Source organism: Hevea brasiliensis, unplaced genomic scaffold, assembly GCF_030052815.1.
Source record: "Hevea brasiliensis isolate MT/VB/25A 57/8 unplaced genomic scaffold, ASM3005281v1 Scaf1, whole genome shotgun sequence".
In the NCBI taxonomy this organism is placed as follows: Eukaryota; Viridiplantae; Streptophyta; class Magnoliopsida; order Malpighiales; family Euphorbiaceae; genus Hevea; species Hevea brasiliensis.
The window spans coordinates 1,901,491-1,921,960 of record NW_026614585.1 but is presented as its reverse complement, the minus strand read 5'-3'; the positions used below and the strand labels follow the sequence as shown (position 1 = coordinate 1,921,960).

The 20,470-nt window shown below is 27.6% G+C and overlaps 1 protein-coding gene across 1 annotated transcript; it reads left to right on the top strand.

The window, feature by feature from the left end:
- Positions 1-335: 335 nt before the first annotated feature.
- Positions 336-15,186, top strand: LOC110635389 (uncharacterized). The gene is made up of 14 exons (XM_021784695.2): positions 336-803; positions 4,153-4,264; positions 8,344-8,456; positions 11,625-11,747; positions 11,872-12,077; positions 12,508-12,583; positions 12,965-13,051; positions 13,164-13,244; positions 13,349-13,381; positions 13,549-13,602; positions 13,690-13,731; positions 13,994-14,072; positions 14,159-14,229; positions 14,766-15,186. The coding sequence occupies exons 1-14, from the start codon at positions 639-641 to the stop codon at positions 14,850-14,852; spliced, it is 1,329 nt and encodes a 442-aa protein (XP_021640387.2). The 5' UTR covers positions 336-638; the 3' UTR covers positions 14,853-15,186.
- Positions 15,187-20,470: the final 5,284 nt, after the last annotated feature.

Below are 20,470 nucleotides of genomic sequence, written 5' to 3'. Positions count from 1 at the left end.
AATATAAATTCTTTCTTAACTAAATTAATTTTATGGCAAAAATTATACATAAAATTCACTTGATTGATTTATAAAGATGTTTTATCTCAATTTTTAAGATTTTTCGAGTTTAAGTTTTAATATCAATTAAATTTTTTTAAAATTTAAATTTAAAATCCCATAATTCTAAAAATTCTTTTAAAAATTCTTTCAATACCACCAGTGAAGTCAGGAAGATATTTGGCTAGATACTTATACGTAGTATATATCTAACTAGTATTAATGGCTTTTGTCATTATACTATCTTGGTAAGTCTACACTCAAATTTATTTCCTCCACAGGAACTAAATTTCAAACTGTAAACGCATAGTCCTCTGTAGATCTTTATAGCTCATCTTTCAACTTCACCAATTAAAAATCACACAGAAGATAATTAATTAATTAATTAAAGCCCTAGGAATCTCTCTCTCACTCTCTCTTTCTTTTGCCTTTCTGTATCCCTCAAAAAAGGATAAAGCTAGCTAGAGCCTAAAAAACTACATACCAGCATGCAGCTTTGTCTCTCCAGAGCAAGCTTATGTCATTTTGCTCAATTTTCCTAGAAAAAATCTACAATTTTCCCCAGAAAACAAGCAAAAGGGTATATTTAGTCGATATATATGGAGAAGCTTACAGATTTGATCCACCTCTTCGTGACTGTCTTCCTCGCCGGCTTGGCCACCTTCACGGTGTTTCCGGCCATAACCGATGTAACCATGGTAGCACTTTGCCCTGGTCAAGATGAGTGCTCACTCGCCATTTACCTCTCTGGATTCCAGCAAGCCGTACGTTTCTTTTCTTCTTATTTTCTTACTATTGATGATGATTTTGCTTACCTTATTCTCTTGATTATGCATTTTCTTGTTTTTCTTTGATGGGTGGTCATTATTTTGGTTAAATTTTCACAGCGATTAGGGATAACTAGGGAATTAACTCTTGATATTGCTTCAAAAAAATGATTTTAGGAAGTATGTGAGATGTCATGCTAAGCTTTTGTTAAGAATCTAATTGAATTATTAAAGAAATATTTTTTTTAAATTGTTTTATTTTTGCCTTCTCGTCATATATTTTCTCACTTAGTTACGCATAAAATTTGTGGACCTCGAATTTTCCTTACAGTTTTGGGATGCCCACCTACCGTTCAAACCTGCCTAGCTAACATATAGATATATATTATTATTTGGGTTTTTTTTTTAAAAAAATATAGCACAGTTATTTAATTTTATTAATGTTTTTATAAAGATTATTAAATTTTAATTTAATTTTATTAAAATTCCTACGATAGAAAATTATAAATTTTTAAATTTTATAAATAAAATTATATTAATTTATTAATTTATTAAAAATATATATATATATATAATATTTAATTACTTTTCATTAATCAGATAATTTTATTTATAAAATAATTAATAGATTAATAAATTAATATAAAAATTTTTAATTTTTTATTATAATAATTTTTATAAAATTAAATTAAAATTTAATAAATTTTATAAAAAAATTAAAATTTCAATAATATTTATAAAAATATCTATAAAATTAAGTGATTGAGTGTGATATTTATTTTTTTTTTAAATTGAATTCTTTAATTCTTAAATTTTATAAAACTTAAAAATTTATTCCTTTTATAATAAAGAAAAACATTAATTGTAATTTGAAAATTAGGATTATATATATATATATATATATATATATATATATATATATATATATACTTTTTATTTAATTAAAAATAAAACTTTCATCCCATAATTAATAAGAGGAAAACTTTTTCATTCTGACTAACATTTATAACATTTATATTGATTAAAATGTAAAATATTAAAAATTCCTAAATTTATATTTAAATTCTGTTATAAATTAATTTAAATTTCAATTCTTTTGACTCCCCATTTTTATCAATAAGACGTCGAAAAATTATTAATGATTATTAACAAAATTTTATCATCAATAATTTTTATAATTATTTTTTAACTTTCTTTTAGTATTCCTTTTTATAGAAATTGAATTAAGTGATTATTGAATTTTATAAAACATACACTTTAATCTTTCCATTATTTAATTCTGATTCCTAAATTTCTAAGTAAAATAATCTTTTAATCTCTTTATTTTAAGAAAAAATAATTTATTTAAAAATTTACAACATTATTCAAACATAATGGCGGATATCAAAATATATTAAAATTTTAACCAAAATATTATGAAATTAAAAAGTGATATCATTTAATTTAATTTAAAAATATAAATATGAATATTCAATTTTGTTTTTGGTAAAATTGTGAATAAATCCATTCGGAAACTAGACTAGTTTTCTAGATACAAGAACTTAATGACGAAAGTAAAACGACAGAACATGCCTTAGCTTTGTAGGATTTTATACTCTGTGGGTTGGAGCCCAGGGGTGTCTGGTTGCTTTGCCTTTATACTCGCATTTAACACTGGCCCTATCCCATCCATTTCTGTATTTGTCATGACCAGTACACAAATCAGAAGCAGCCAAGTAACCTCAATCAAAAGAGCAACCGACAATTTCTCAACATGAAGAGCCTTACATTAAATTAATGAGTGATTTACAAGCATTTGATTGCGTTATACTTAATTAATCATAAAAGAGTGACCAAAGCAGATCGGTTAAACCGGATTTTTTTTCATTTGGAAAATTTTGGAAAAAATTGAACTGTTTAATTTGAATAGAATCGAATTAAATTATCATATTAAATTAAAACTGAAAACAGATTCAAATTTATCTTTTTAGTAAATCTTGAATCAACTGATTTAGGCTAATTTAAAATAAAATCGGTTTGGTTAGATATCAATTGAAGAAGGTGTTAAGTGCCTTGATCATAGGTAGCCTTCACTATGTCATTTTTTGGATTTTAAATGTGCACATAATATGCAAGGAAAGCAATAAAAATGATGCAATCACAACATAAAGGAATACAAAGCACACATAAACATAATATTGAGACATATTATAAACATTATAAAAGCCAATAAAGACATAAACAAACGTGTAAAGCTACTGGAATCATGTTACAGCTATTCTTTTAATAAAATAAACAAAAATATCATGTGCAGAGAATGCTTGTAAGGGAGAAGGAAAAACACTTTTTAGGCTTGTTTGATTGGAGAGTAAATAGACTAAAGAAGTGCATTTTTTAAAGAAATATAAAAAATAGAATTATTTAGTTTGTATTGTCAAAATCAACTTTTCAGAAAGCTATATATTTTATTTTCCATTTACGTCAGATTTGATAAATTATATAATGTAATTTATTAATTTATTTTTTAATTTATTAATATTTTATGAATATTCTTATTTTTTATAATTTAGTCTTAAAAAATTAATATGTATATCAAACACATTTATATTATATTTTTAAGAAATAAATTTTAGTATACTTTCTGAAAAGTATATTTATCAATAAGTAAAATATTTTGAATCAAATAAGATCTTTTTAAAAGTACAAATTTTAAAATATAATCATTGTATAATATACAATGATTATATTATGATTATTGATCATAATAGTTTTATATTAGTCGATCATGATCAACCATCACAATGTACTATTATACATACAACCATTGTTGCGCTGAATGTCCTCCTTTTCAAGCTGGGAAAATCCCCTTTATATAACATTAATGTTTTATCAACCAAAGAGTCTTTCATCTATGAATGGAGATGAAATCCTCTTGTAGAAGCGATATGAATCCACAGAGTCTTAGAAGTTATGGTTATCAAAGAGTAGATTGTTTAAAGTTTATATCATTTTGGATTATTTTCTTTTTCTTTTCAGATGATTTCAAATTAAATCATTCCGAGTTACTTGAAAAAAAAATTAATTTTCTTAAAAAATATTTTAATAATGAATTTTGTTATCATTTTAATTTTAATTAATTTAAATTTACAGACAACTCATATTTTTATTTTTATTTGGTGAAATTAATATATATATAATGATTTCACTATAACTATTAATTATAATAGGATCCATATAGAATTCACCATAATTAATAATTATGATATCGATATTTATTAGTCTAAATAAAAAAAATTTTTAAAAAAAATAAAAATAGACTGAATTTTTTATATAAATTTTCTGAAAAATAGTGTGCAAATTTGTGCAGATAATAGGAGTGGGATCGGTTGTGATTACTCCACTAATTGGGAATCTGTCCGATCAGTATGGAAGGAAGGCTATGCTCACAATTCCTTTGACTATCTCTATCATTCCTTTAGGTAGGCTGTTATTTTCCTTTTTCTTTTTATTTATTTTTAATAATTTATTTTTATTTATAAAGTAAATAAGATGAACTTTTGTAATTGGCGGCTTAATAATTTTAGATATAATTTTAATATCGCTAAATTAAAAATCTATTTTCAAATAAGACAAAATTTACAGTTTTATATCATTAATTAACACTTAGATGATAAAATATTTAATGGTGTAAAAAATATAGACATAGCTTTTTTTTTTTTTTTTTATATCTAAAGTGATAATGTTTAATAGCGCCACGTTAATATTTTTTAGGAGAAATTGTTAAAAAAATTTATATTTTTCAAAATTTTACGATTTTATTTATATTATAAAATTATTAATTAAATTTTATGTTATTTAATTCTTATTAATATTACTTTATTATTAATAAAATCATTATCTCGTGAAAATGTTATGTCAGATGCCATGAAAATGTCATATCAAACGATGATGTAATTAATAAGAGTTAAAAAATTTAAAATTTAATTACTAATTTTTATAATATTAAATAAAATTACAAATTTTGAAAAGTATAATTTTTTTTTCTTTTATCTTTTTTTTTTAATTATTGAACATTTTATTAATTAAGTGTTAAGTGTAAATGTAAAAAGAAAAAAATTAACCCTCAAAAATAAATTATAAAATATTTAAATGTACTTTATTTTTTTATTATTTTATTTTTATTTTTTTCGTTGTGAAAGATTCTTTTACTTTACTTTCCTTACTCTTTTTCTTTTCTATTGCAAACGTTGGCCTCTCCTTTTTACTTGTTGTACTTGTGCCTACATTCTTTTTTCTTTATATTTTATTTTTTTTTTCTGCCAATTTCTTTGGCTATATGATGAAAATTTGTATTTTATTACCCTTGTTTTTTGAAAAATTTATTTCCTATCTTTAAAAATAGTTTTAGTTTTGACTATTGAATTCAAATTATACAATATGACAGGAAAAATATTTTTATGAACTATTAAAATTTTCCAATTCTTTTAATTTTTTTAAATATAAATAATTTGTTTTTATTAATTAATGGGATCTCAATAAATAACTAAACATGCATATTCCAAGTATAAAATTGATTTATAAGCTTCTCAATGTTATGATACAAAACAAATTTTCAATTATTTTAATACATTTCTAAAAATATAATAAAATCCACAATTTAAAAAAAAAGTTTAGCATTAATTTTGAATTAAATTATTAAAATTAAAAATCTCAAAATTAAAAATATAAAATAGATAAAATTTAACAAAAATTAACGATTCTTAAAAAATGTGAAATTTCAATATAACTATATATTTTTAATAAGGTAATTGGTAGTATAAAATCAAACCTTTATGTACATTGTTATTATTTGATAAAGCTTTTAATTTTGATAATTTAATTATAATTTTCAAAATTAAAAAAATTTCATTCAAAACTTATAATCTAATTTAATTGTCTAAAAATAAAATATTTGATTAAAATGAAACAATGACCAATGAATGCAAATATTTAGATTTATCCACCAATAAATTAGTGATGAGGTGTATTAAATTTATTAAAAAAAATATTACATAATAAGTCCCTAGCTATCTATCAATCCAAGTATCAAAAATTAAAGTCTACAAATTAAAATTTAAATTTTGGGTAATATTTTTAATTTTAAAATTATAATTAAATTATATAAAATTAAAAAAATTAAATAAAATAATAATAAATGTAAAATTTTGGAAATCAATAAGCCTTTTAATAATTTATTACATTGTTTGCTCTCTTTAATTGTTGTATTTTCAACTATTTTCTTTTTATAAACTACCCTTTTTTTTTTCTTTCACAAGAGATTCTCTCTATTTTTGTTGTATTAAAGTATATTTTCCTTTCTGGACTGATATTTTCTTCTTTCGATCAATTAATCACTAGTGTTGTGTCTATAAATCTAAAATTAAATATTATTAAAAAATAAATTTAAAAATTTTACTTTATTATTTTAATATTTTTATAATTAAAATTTATTAAATTTAATTTTAAATTTTTTTAATACTTTTAATTATTATATTTAAAAAAAATTCTTAACAAAAATTTTAACAGTAATATTATATAGTTCTAAATCTTATTAAGTCTAAAAAAAAAAAAAAAAAATTCATGCCATAAAAATAATTGAAATGACACAGAATCACAATTGGGTCGTTGAGATGCACGGCAACTTTCTCTCAATTACAGTAACTGACGTGACAGTATAAAATATTATTCAATTTGTTTTTTTTTTTTTAATAAATTTCATTCTTTTCATTGCATTTTATAAGGCCCTGAGGCATCATCATATAAGGAGAAAGACAAGGCTCAAAGGCCTGATAAGAAAGATTCAAATTGCAGAAAGAAACTCAACCATCTAAAACCCAATACGAGTCTCAAAAGTTTAAACCCAAACAAAAACCCTTACTTGGTGGCAGATTAAGTGATACGAAGACAGCAAGCCGACAGAGCAGCTCTCATAGAGAACAAACCCACCAACAACTCCAAGCAGAAGCAGCGCTGGTGAGATTCAGCGACGTGAAACTAAAGAAAAAACATAACAGAAAAGCACAAATTTGATTAAGAGATTCCCATCTAGACCCGAACGTAAATCCCTCTCCCCATTCCCACCTAGACCCGAACGTATACCTCTTTCCCAATTCCTCACCAGTAGCTGCGCGGATCAACTAGAGCTCTCAACGGTGGTTCCAAAGGAAGAACGCAAGTCTGTCGATTTCCTAAGTAACATATAGTCATGACCGTAGAGAGACCAGTCACCAATAGCCTGTTGTGCACCTCAAAGACGGGTAAACTACAAAGAAAAAAAATCAACCAATGGTAAAGAAATCAAACTACAACAAAAATAAATATTATATGATTCCCTTTCTCAATATAGGATTGTATCATCTTTCACAATTTTCAATAATAAATATTAAAACTATACTATCATTAATCCAATTATATTTAAAATAACTCTCTCATATGTTATTATCAGTAAATATATTAATTAATATTGTTCTGATAGATGAAACGCGAGAAGGAGTCAATAGAAAGCTAGAGCATTGGAGAAGTACTCTAGAGTCAAAAGGCTTTAAGTTAAGTAAAATACATGCATTGCAAGTTCAGTGAGGAGTTAGTTTGGATGGAGTGGTACCATCCCAAAGTAATCACTTTAAATATCTCCGCTCAGTCCTTCAAGTAGATGTTAGTCATAGGATTAAAGCCGAATGATTGAAGTGGAGACGTGCCACGGGAGCTTTATGTGATCGTAAGATTCCCAATAAGTTAAAAGGAAAATTTTACTGCATACCGCATTTAATAGCTATGTTATATGGTAGTGAGTGTTGGGCATTAAAGGAGTCGTATGCGTCTAAGATAAGAGTTGCAGAGGAGAGAATGTTAAGGTTGATGAGTGGCCATACTAGACTAGATAAAGTTCGTAATGAGAGTATTAGAGAAAAGGTAGGAGTGGTACCAATTGAGGATAAGTTGAGAGAAGGGAGATTGAGGTAGTTTGATCATGTGAAGCGTAGACATACGGAGGCTCCAGTTAGATAAGTAGAGATAGAAAGAAAAAAGAGGGGTAGACCTAAATTGACTTGGAGGAGAGTAGTACAACATGACCTAGAAGCATTACAAATTTCTGAAGATTTAACTCAAAATCGTTTAGAGTGGAGAAAGCGAATCCATATAGCCGACCCCAAATTTTTGGGATAAATGCTTAGTTGAGTATTCTTTCTAAATATAAGGCAATATATTTAATATTTTTACTATCTTTGTATAGAGTGTTTTAACTAATATTCCCTTCTCCTTGAAGTATGCTTATGCGAAATAAGTTTTAAGTTTATTTGAATTTTTATATATAATTAGATATTTTGTAATATAATTTATCTGGTTAAATTTAAACGCGTAATTAAAATTATTTTTTTACGACTAAAATAAATTAACATAATAGGTTTTAGTGAATGATTGATTGAACAAGGTGAAATTAACATCTTTCTTTGTTGTACATAATTTTATTGTTTCGAAAGGTTCTAAATTGGATATTGGTTTTATTATATTGTTGCAGCTATATTGGCATACAGCAGGGAAACCAATTTCTTTTACGCGTACTTCGTTTTAAGGACTCTTACTGCTATGGTCACCGATGGTGGACTCAACTGTCTCGCTCTTGCTTATGTGGTAATTATCATTTCGAATCACCTAGTTATGTACTTTAATTTTTTTTTCTTTGCTTTTTAAAAGGTCATTTTATAAATTTTTATTTTACTGAAAAATGTATGTAATAATAAAAAATAAATATATAATATTTTACTTCAAATAATGGAAGAAAATGACAATTAAAATAAAAAAATTATAATAAGTTATTAATATTTCATTTTTATGTATTTCAAAAAAAATTGTATTGTTATGAAACTGTAATTAAAAAAAAATGTTTCTAAGTAAAACATTATTTTATTTACTTTTCTATAATCTACAATTTACAATATATAAATACGAATAGGAAGATATATAAAATTATTAAAAAAACTATAAGCACTCTTATATATTACTTAATTTTTTTTATCTTTTAGTATTTATATTATCTATAATATTTATAACATCTGAAATGGACAAAAATATTTTTCCAAACTTATATTATTAAAAAAATTAATTGATATAAATTTAAATTTTTTTATAAATCATATTTTAAATATATTTATACATGCCATTAGAAATGGGTAAATATTACCCAGAGTAATTAATTTTATGAGTATTTTCATATAAGTCATTGAATTTTAATTTCTTTTATAAAACTTACCAAATTTAAGTTTGAATTTATAAAAGTTACTGTAACCGAAAATTAAAAGTTTTAAGATTAGTCTACTATCCTAACAATTATTTTACAATAAAATTACATTCTTTTATTAGTTTCTTAAAAAAAAAATATAATGTAGAAAATGCATCCAACTACCTTTTTCGCTGTCAAATCCCTTCCCTTTTTGTGTTTTATTATACACTAGTAATAATTAGTTAAGTAATTTTATTTGTAAAATAGTTAATAGGTTAATAAATTAATCTAAAAACTTTTAATTTCTAATCAGTGATTTTTATGAAATCAAATTAAAATTCAGTGAGTTTTATGAAAGAAATTAAAGTTTAATAACTTTTATGAAAACACTCATAAAATTGAGGGATGACATATAATAATTATCCATTAAAATATTAGAAAATAGCTAAACTAATAAAAATTATGTCCACAAAATTGTAAATTGATATCAAGAGAGATCATTCTGTGTACTCAGTGCATATATACTTTCTCTCTGAGAACATGAGTCTTATTTTTAAAATTAAAGAAAAATTATTTTTTTTATCTAAAGAAATTCTATTTTTTTAATACTATTGATGTATACAATAATTAGCCCTAAATCTAAATTAAATAATTGCTAAAAACATAATTTCTTATTTTAATTCAATATGAAAAATTATATTTTTTTTATAAGAACGAATTTGTATTATTATTATTATTATTATTATTATTATTATTATTAAGATATATTTGTTACGCAATATATATATATATATATATATATATATATATATATAATTATTTTCCAATGGGTTCATGAAGTTTACATTGATAAATTTTTATAATTGTGTAATTATGCTTTTATCTATATGAATTAAATTACGGAATATTAATGAATTTGACTCATAAAAATTAATAAATTCACCACTACTCTGTAGCAAAAACTTGTTAACAATGAGGTTGTTAGTGATCACTTAATTCGTCGTTAATTTATAATTAATTTGAAAAATAAATAAGTTAAGTATTAGAAACAGATTAGTAACCAATGAGTATTAATTTGGTAGTCTCCAAACCTATAAAATCTTAAATTCGAGTCAAAATCAATTTGAAAAAAAAAAAAAAAAGCAATGTATCAGACTATCAGTAATGGAGGATCCGTCCGTATCTAATTATCGTTATTTGAGCTTTTGCTGAAAATTCTGTTTGTTTATATAATTAGAATACTTCAAATAGTTAACAATTTCTGTTTTTCCATTTTGTTAATTAGATTTCGATATACGTATTGCACGTGAACGCATGGTTTTTTTACATTATATAAATAAATTTTAAATAAAAATGATAAGTATAAATGTAACTTTTTTATAAGTATGTTTGAATATAAAATAATTATTATATATACGTAATTTCACTAGTGACTGAATCAAATCACAAATTAACTTTACTACAAATAATTTACATATAATTTTGAGAATCAATCTATCTAATATAATAAAACAATCTATCTTATTGAGGTTCCCTTTGTTTCAATGAAAATATATTTTTAAAAAACACTTTTCTAATTTTTTGGTATTTGGGGCATCCAAGAAGATTGGCCAACGAAAAATATTTTTTTTATCAAAGGAAAAATTAAGTCATTATTAAGAAAAATGACTTCCATTTTTTAAAAGAGAAAATCATTTTCTATTTTCTAAATTTTAATAATATTATTAAAATGTGAATATATTTATACATATATGAAACAAATACATATCATTAATTTAACATTACAATAATAAAACGAAAAATATTTTTTTTGAAAATATTTTCTATGAAAAATATTTTTATATATAAGTTATTTTCTGTAAAGCAAAGCAAACGGAGATTGAGAGAGTGAAAAACTCTCATTTGAATAATAATAATAATAATAATAATAATAATAATAATAGAGAAAAATTGAAGAAATTTTAGTTAAAACACTTAATTTTGTTAGACATAAGAAAATTAGTCAGCTGCTGACTGTTAATGGGGCATGCAGACTACGTAGATCATACTAAACTTTTAATTATACTAAGGTCTTGTTTGACAAAATTAATTGTTCTATTAACTATTAACTGTTTTAGTAGTTGTCAATTATTTTACTAGTTGTTAGTTGTTAGTGATTAGCTGTTAAAGTAAAAGTGGTTGGTAAAAAATAATTGTTAGTTTAACAGTTAAATGTAAAAATAGTGATATATTCTTATTGATCTAATTAAAATGCTCTCGCAACCTCTAAAAGTTAGGAGCAGTAACTTTCATGAATTACTCTCTCAATTTCTATACACTAGTATAAAATAGTATAAATAAGAGAGTCAAAACAATAAAAACTACCTTAATACTGTTATTGCTAAACAGGGCTTAAAGGGGGCTGAGGTTTAATATTCTACATATGGAACTTTAATATTATTTACTCCTAAATAAATTTTACATGGCCATAATTTCCTATAGCATTTTTTTTCTTTTAATTTTAGAGACTGAAAAAAAAAGGGTCAAAATTTAGTGTAGTAATATAAAAGAGTTGGTGTTGAATATTTCTTTCTTATCAGGCAGACAACATTTCAGAGAGTCGACGGGCAGCAGCATTTGGAATTCTATCTGGCATATTCCTAGCCTCCTTTGTCTGTGGAACCTTAGCTGCTCGTTTGCTCTCCACTTCTTTGTCATTTCAGGTTATTTGGCAATTTTTCAAATTTAAATTTGAGACTTCATAGTTTTAGAAAAGAGTTTAGTATCATTAAAATAAAGCTGACTGCTAAAAAATTGTAATATTAATGGTTGTTCTTTCCATACCAGGTTGCTGCATTTGTGTCTATGCTAGCTGCTGTGTACATGAGAATTTTTCTGAAGGATAAAGCACTAGATGGTGAAAATTTAACTCGGCCATTCTTGAAGAGTGGATCTGATGACGCTCATCAAGTTGATGGTGATTTACCCAAGAAGCCACCAGTATTCAAGAAGATTCTAACAGTTGGTGATATTATTTCCTTGCTGAAGTGTAGGTAGGCCTTTCTAAAGCGAATGCAAGTTAAGCTTTCTTGTTCTTTTATGCTCAATGAGTTCAAAGAAACTGGTTTTCTAATTCAAATGCAATTCCATTTGCGCTAATCAAGCTATTATTCATCTTTGCGATAAATGCTCACCAGAACCAACATTTTTTTGGTACTTCAGAATTCTTAAAGGGGAGAGGGTTGTAAAGGAAAATTTTATGATTTGGAGTTGTCTCCAAGCTGTGAGATCTCAAATTTGAGTCCTAGTTGAAGCTAATTGTATATTAAAAAAAAAAAAAAAAAAAAGAAAGAAAGAAGAGAGGATTGTGAGGATATGAACTCCTAATAACCTCTTGCACTACGAGTCAGGAGCTCGATTATTGAGCTACTACCCTAATGGCTACTAACAGTAACATTGATTCTTGTAAAACTTGTTCCGCAGTGCAACATTTTCGCAAGCAGCAGTTGTCACATTCTTCCATAGTCTTGCAGAAGGAGGAATGCAAGCTTCTTCAATGGTACATATATGTTTTGATAAATTGTCATACATCAACCAGAAAATGAGTACTAGGATTTATTATCCAAATATTTGAGGTTGAAACAATAGGTGAAAAATTGAACATAAAAAATCCTGAGGAATTCCATGTTCTGTGTCAAAATGTATAGAATCCTACGTAGACATAGGAAGCAGATATTGAAAGAAAAAACCAACAAGACAGCTAAATGTGCAGAGAAATCTCATAAATAAAGCATAAAATGTGCAGCTCAACTGCTAAGTAGGACAATGATATGCAGAAATGTTCTATAGAAGCATCTCCAATTTAACTTTTAAATTGTACGTTTGCATGTCTTGGCAATAAAGGAAAAAAATATTGGAATTTCTCATTTGTAACCTGCAGTACTACTGGAAGGCGCGTTTTCACTTCAACAAAAATCAATATGCTGATCTACTGCTTCTTGCTGGAGTTGCAGGAGTGGTATCACAGGTACAAAAACCATGTGTTTCTATGATTCTTTTTTTCCATATGTTAATATTATTATTATTATTATATAACTCCTTTCTTTTGTTGTATTGTCAAATTCTTGTGAATCTTGCAGCTGATTATCATGCCTTTGTTGACACCTTTTATATCAGAGGAAAAACTGCTTTCAATAGGCCTCTTTATGGGCTTCATCAATGTAAGAGCCGTACTCTCATTTCTGTTATTGTGTTTGTAAATACCTTGCTAGTGAATCTGCAACTTAAGCACAAAGTGCTGATGATTTAACCTGATATCTTGCAGATGTTTCTCTACAGCATATCATGGTCAATTTGGGTAATGTTTCTTCAACTAAATTGCAATCTGTTTTGTATAAATGATTGCTTTTTCTTCTTTTTTTAGCAACAATAAAACCTAAAATTTTCGTTTTACTTGTCCATTCCTTAACGTACTGGTAATTTTAGTCACAAGCAACTCTTACAAGACATTTTCATTGTGAGCAGGTTCCATATGCAGCTACTGCATTAGCCGTTTTCATCGTTTTCGTGCTTCCATCCGTAAGTTATATATTTTCAACTTGCTAATTGCTCTTCCTTGTGTGCTGAACTAATCTGCTATTTGATTTAATTTTATGACTTGCACAGTTACGCACCATTACATCCAAACAAGTTGGCCCCAATGAGCAGGTAATAAACTCTACGAAATAGAGCCTGAAGTGCTTAGCATTAAGAGTATTTACAGACAAAGCAATTTGCAGCACACAAGAAATTAACTCAGAACTAATCTTCTGTTTGTTTTACTCGCCATTTGAAATGGGAAAACATTAACCTCAGATATCATAGTTTCAAGTTCATGTTTTCAATTGTTACATTCACTTTTGTTCATGTTCATGCATCACTTCTTTTTTTTTTTCCTTTCCAAGTTTGATTACTTAAAAATACGTTTCAGGGAAAGGCTCAGGGATGCATTTCAAGCATAAGTTCCTGTGCCAACATCATTTCCCCCTTAATTTTCAGTCCTTTGACAGGTACATATGAAAAATTGATAAGATTGTTTCCTTATAGCATTATAGGAACATGTAACTAGAATTAACAAGTACTTCTATCAATGCAGCTTTATTCCTGTCCGAAGATGCACCTTTTAAATTCCCTGGTTTCAGTATGTTATGCATCGGATTTGCATTGGTAAGAGGTTTGTTATAACAAGCAGATTAATTTAAGGTATACAAATAATCACACAAACACAGCATAAAGAAAAAAGAATGAAGAAACAAGATTTACGTGATTAAATTATAAAGTTCAACAAGACACGAGAGAAAAAATTTCACTACGATTAAAAAAATAAGTTATAATATCTTAGAACTCTCTGAACTCTAGCCCAGTAGATTTACCCAAACTCTCATGATATATTGAAATAGGCAAATTTTATAATGTTTATATTGATTCATACCCATGTCCTCTACTAATGCTGCATAGCTCACAAATATTTTGTGAAAATATACCCAAAATTTAAGCCACATCATAACAAGATTTTTCCAAAGCCCTCCTAATTTTAGTCATATTTCAATCTATAAATATAATAGATCCCTATGGTATCACCCTGCTATCACTTGATATCATATTTTAGTCATTTGTGATCTATTTTTACTAGTCCCTCTATTTTTTTCTTTTAATTTTTTTTGGGTTGTGGATTGTAATGAAAAATGATAAATATTTTACAGATGATTGCATTCATTCAAAGTGTTATGATAAAGGCTGCTAGTCCAATTCCAGTTCACAACAACAACAATGATGTCATGGAGGCCTAGTTCATCATTCTGCTCTATTTGGGATGTAGAAGAGGAAAAGATTTTCCGGCCTTCAATTATCATTGAAAGTGATCATAGAGCTCCTTGTATACACAAGGAAGAAACCTGTTAGAAGACCTTGAAGAAAGTCATCATTAACTAGGGTATGTCTGTATTGTCCACAATCTATGCAAGATCGTTTATGATAATGGGTAGCTAAAAATGCTATTTGCTCTGTCAAAGAATGGACCACATCCCTAATTATTGATCTTGTCAAATTGTAAAAAGACATATTCAACTTGACACTTGACTCAAAGCTTGCGCATTGAGTAATAAGATCATATTTTATATTTTAGTGAGAGACCTATGTTCGGTAACAGAGGTGTCTCTAAACTTGTCCTCCCATATGTTCTTAGCATTGTAATATTTTTCTGAACTTATGCATGACATTGTTATCCATGCTACTCAACAATGGTTTTTTTTTTTGTTTTTGAATTACAAAAAAATTAGGGCTCTCTAGATAGGGTAAATTTCAATAACTATCACTGAACTTATATGGTTGTAATACTACAGTCCTTAAACTTTAAAACGTAACATAAAACTCCCTAAACTTTCAAATTTTACACAGTAAAATTCCTTTAACTTTCAATTATTGATTTTTCAGTTGAAAACTGATGTAAACAGCTCTCACATGACTCTTAGTCAATATTTCTCTCTCCTCTCTTATTCAAATTGTAAAATTATTCTATATGCACATAAAAAATCATTTTGTTTAGAGTGAGAAAAATGATTTAATTTACACATAACCTGAGAGAGAAAAGAGAAATATTGATTAAGCTCTACGCTTAAATTGTTCAGGTCAGCGTCTAACTTAAAAACTGATAATTAGAGGTTAGAGGGATTTTACCGTATAAAATTTGAAAGTTAAAGGGGTTTTATATTACATTTTTAAGTTGAAGGACTATAATCTTATACTAGATAAGTTTAGGGACGGTTGTCAAAATTTATCCCTTTAGATATAACGGTTATAATCCTCTTTAGGCTTGAGGCCTGGGGTCACCGTCCTTGATTTAACCCAACCCACTAGGAAGGGACCTACCATCAAATCCGAGCGATACCCAATGAGACGAACCATTGAACAACCTGCTGCCTTGTCCCATTGCACTCCCCGACGCCTTGTCCTATTGTACTCTTAAGCAGAGACAATATTTAGTCATTATGTTAGTGCGGAGAGTTAAACAGAATTGGAACAAGGCCATCTCACTAACTTAACCACTAAGCTACCACCGCCAATGGTAGTTTCATGAAAATATTAAGAATTCTTATTTCAAGCCTCACAAGCCCCATGATCCCTCCTATATTGGGTCGTACTGCCATCTTCTGGCACTTCCATGAAAATACTAAGAGTCTCTAAAGCCTTTTGTTCCTCAAACACATATGAGATTCACATCCAAATTTCATTATTGTTGCCAATCAATTTCACGTCCTTCTTGAGTTCCGCTACAATGGTTGTCATTTTGAATACATAGTTCTAGTATTTTCAGATATTATATCCACATTAATTAATGTCTAAAAATATACAAATATAATCTAAACACTAATTAATTATGTCAATATCAGCTCACATTAGATTTAGAACTGAAAGTTGATTATATTCCCAATCATTATCTAAGGTCTTAATTATAATTATCATTAACATAATTAATTTCGCTAGAATCTAGTTCTTAAAAATACACAAATTAACCAAATTCAATAAATTTATTATTCCACTATTTAATTTCCAAAGAAATTTTTAAAAAAATGGGAATCAACTATATTGGATCACGAACATATATTTAAACAATAACATATAAATTAAAGCAACATAAATTCACAATGTCTACAAATATGTTCTACGTAAACATATAAATGCATAATCGGAAAAGAAAGAAATAAATAACCATTTTCATATTACTCAAGTATAAACAAGGAAAAAATTAAGTAATTTTTTTCCTAAAACGTATGGTGATAGAGTTTTTGGGGAGACACACAAGGAGAAAGAAGTTCAAGGCTGGAGAGTTTATTCCAAAAAGCCCATGAGATGACAAACGCTGGCGTGGCATCAGAGAATAATTTCTATTATCTACCTTTTTCAGGCAGATACGAAAGCAGACTTTCACGTTGGATACTAGCCAGGCAGAGGGTTTATGTAGGGCATGATTATTGTGTAAAATTAATACATAGGATCTAGCACGTGAATTTAAAACATCAAGATATATATATAAGCGAAAATAATTTTATGTACATAATTTCAGATTTGAAGTAGAGTTAGTGATTTGACTCATAATATTTTTGCAATAACAGAACATTTCAAAATAAAATTCGATATTATATGATGAAAACTAGATCTTCCTCTCATTCTCTTCCTTATTCACGTTAATGGCTTTTCAATGGAACTAGTCAAACGATTTGTTATCTCTTAAGGATGAAGATGAGACTTAACCTATTTTTATAGAGAATCCTATGGGCCTTCCCATCATAAGTCCTTATAGGATTAGGCCTACACTTTTAACCACCTTACTATACTGGCCTAATAGAGGTGCTCAAACTCATTATACAAGTGATCACAAAAAAAAAAACCCACAAATTGGGCTCCATACACATATTCTTAAACTGTATTTATTCGGTCCATTTTCACAAACAAAAAATAACTCCCAATTAATAGTAGGCCATATAATAAATTCTTACATTCTCTCACTTAGGCAACATTAATTGTGTGTTTCTTTTTTATTAAAAATTTAAAAATGACTCTCAGACCGAATAATAAAACACAAATGTGGTTTGAAAACATACAGTTTAAGAAATAACACCTCTACAAATCTCGTTCACATTGAACCACTAATATCAAATTATGACGTTAATTATGTCCTTTTTTGACATAAGACCAATCCATGTTTACAAATATAAATGATTTAATTGACATAGATTACAGTATGGTAGTATAGCAAGACAATAGCACTCAAATGTGATCAATTTGCTATTTTATTGTCGGTCGTCAATGATTTCTCCTTTAACATAAATGCTTAGGAATAAGCAAGAGAAATCCATAATAAGTCACGTATTTCCAGAAACAACAATGGAAACATGCATATTGGCTATAAACAATATTTAAGACTAAACCACATATGTCTTAAGAATTTAACACATATCTCGTGATATACCATCAATTAATGAGCAAATATAAACAAATATAATATTACAAATAATGATAATTAAATAATCACATATTTCCATCTCAAACAAATATTGATTATATGGATAAAATAATATATAATTGCTCAAAAGAGTTGGTTACAAAACCAAGCTCCCACTAACCAAAAATATTAAAAGACTCAACACCCATATTACTAACATATCCCTTAAAGACTATATATCTAAGACCCTTGGTTAGTGGATCAGCAAGCATTAACTCAGTATCAATATGCTTTATCTCTATATCCCCTTTCTTTACTAAATCTCTGACGGTGAGATATTTGATTTCCAAATGTTTAGAACCACTATTACTCTTATTGGTCTTTGAAAAGAACACAACAACACTATTATCACAATAAATTGGAAGTGGTTTAGAGATGGAGTCCACCACAAGAAGCCCAAAATAAAATTTTTAAGCCACACTACCTGTATTGCAGCTCCATAATAAGCAACAAATTCAGCTTGCATAGTAGAAGAAGCAATTAGTGTTTGTTTAACACTTTTCCATGAACTAGCTCCACCAGCAAGCATAAACACATACCCCGATGTAGATTTCAAATCATTATGACAACCTGCAAATTCTGAGTCTGAATATCCAACTATCTCAAGGTGATCAACTTGTCTATAAACCAACATATAATCTTTTGTCTTTTGCAAGTACCTTAAAACTTTTTTAATAGCAACCAATGCATTGGCCCAGGGTTAGACAAATATCGACTAAGAACATTAATTACATATACAACATCAGGTCTTGTACACATTTAAGCATACATCAAGCTACCAACAGCACTAACATAAGGTACACCAATCATGGAATCTTTTTCAAAGTTATTTTTAGGACACTGTTCCTTACTAAATTTGTCCCATTTTACAATAGGAACATCACCACCTTTATAATTTTGGAAATTAAATCTACTAAGCACACGATCAATGTAGGCTCTTTGAGAAGGTCCCAACACATGACGAGATTGATCACGATGAATCTCAATACCCAAGACAAAAGATGCCTCTCCAAGATCTTTCATGTCAAAGGTCTTAGAAAGCAATTGTTTAGTCTCACAAAGTAGTCCCATATCACTACTAGCTAACAAAATATCATCAATATAAAGAACAAGAAATATAAATTTAATCTCATTGACTTTTAGATAAATACAATGGTCAATCTTATTCTCTGTAAAACTAAATGAAGTTACTACTTCATCAAATTTAAGATACCATTTGTGTGAAGCTTGCTTAAGCCCATAAATAGATTTCTTCAATCTACACATCAAATGTTCCTTACCACTCTCTTAAAAACCATCAGGTTGCACCATAAACACATCTGCATCAAGATCTCCATTTAAAAATATAGTTTCCACATCCATTTGGTGAAGCTCTAAGTCAAAATGAGCCACTAAAGCCATAATAATCCTAAATAAATATTTAGTGGAAACTAGTGAGAAAGTGTCACTATAATCAACACCCACACACTGAGTAAAACCCTTCGCAACTAATCTTACCTTAAAACTCTCAATTTTCCCCTTGGAGTCCTTCTTAGTTTTAAACACCAATTTACATCATATAGGCTTATAACCAAGTGGAAGCTCCACTAATTCCCATACTCCATTATGAGCCGTGGATGCCATTTCATCTTTCATAGCATTAGCCCATAAATGTGAATGAGTGCCATTGATAGCCTCTTTAAATGTTACTGGATTAACAACATGACGTATATCATAATCACTCCCACCAAGATACACAACATAATCATCAAGAATAGTAGACCTTCTTTCCTTAAAAGACCTTCTAACAGGTGGCTCTTCAATTATCTCAGGCTATGGAGGATGGTCAACTGGAACTGGATTATCGACAACACCCTCTTGTATATCACCTTCCCTCTCAACAGGTACTTTTACTATCTTTTTATGCAAAATAGGTAAAAAAGAGAAATTGTTTGATTTTGCACATCCTCAATAGGTTATGGAGAACAATCAACATCAGCAACATCAAACTCTAAAAATTTAGCTATCATGGATTCTACAATTCTTGTGCCATGTGTAGGACAATAGAACTTGTATCCTTTAGAATGATCTGGGTACCCTACAAAGAAATAAAGGGTAGTTCTAGGGTCTGTCTTTTTCTTAGTGGGACTATAAATTCTAACCTCAATTGGAAAGTGATTCACACTTGGTTTCCTACCCGTCCATAACTCAAAAGGTGTTTTGGGAATAAATTTGCTAGGAACACAATTTAGGATATATAGGGCAGTTTTAATGGCTTCACCCCAAAGGAATTCAAGAAAATTAGACCTACTCATCATGCTTCTCATCATATCTTTGAGAGTACAATTGCACCTCTCAGACACCTCATTTTGCTCAGGACAACTAGGCATGGTATATTGAGTTGTCACAAGGGATTTTGCGGTCGCC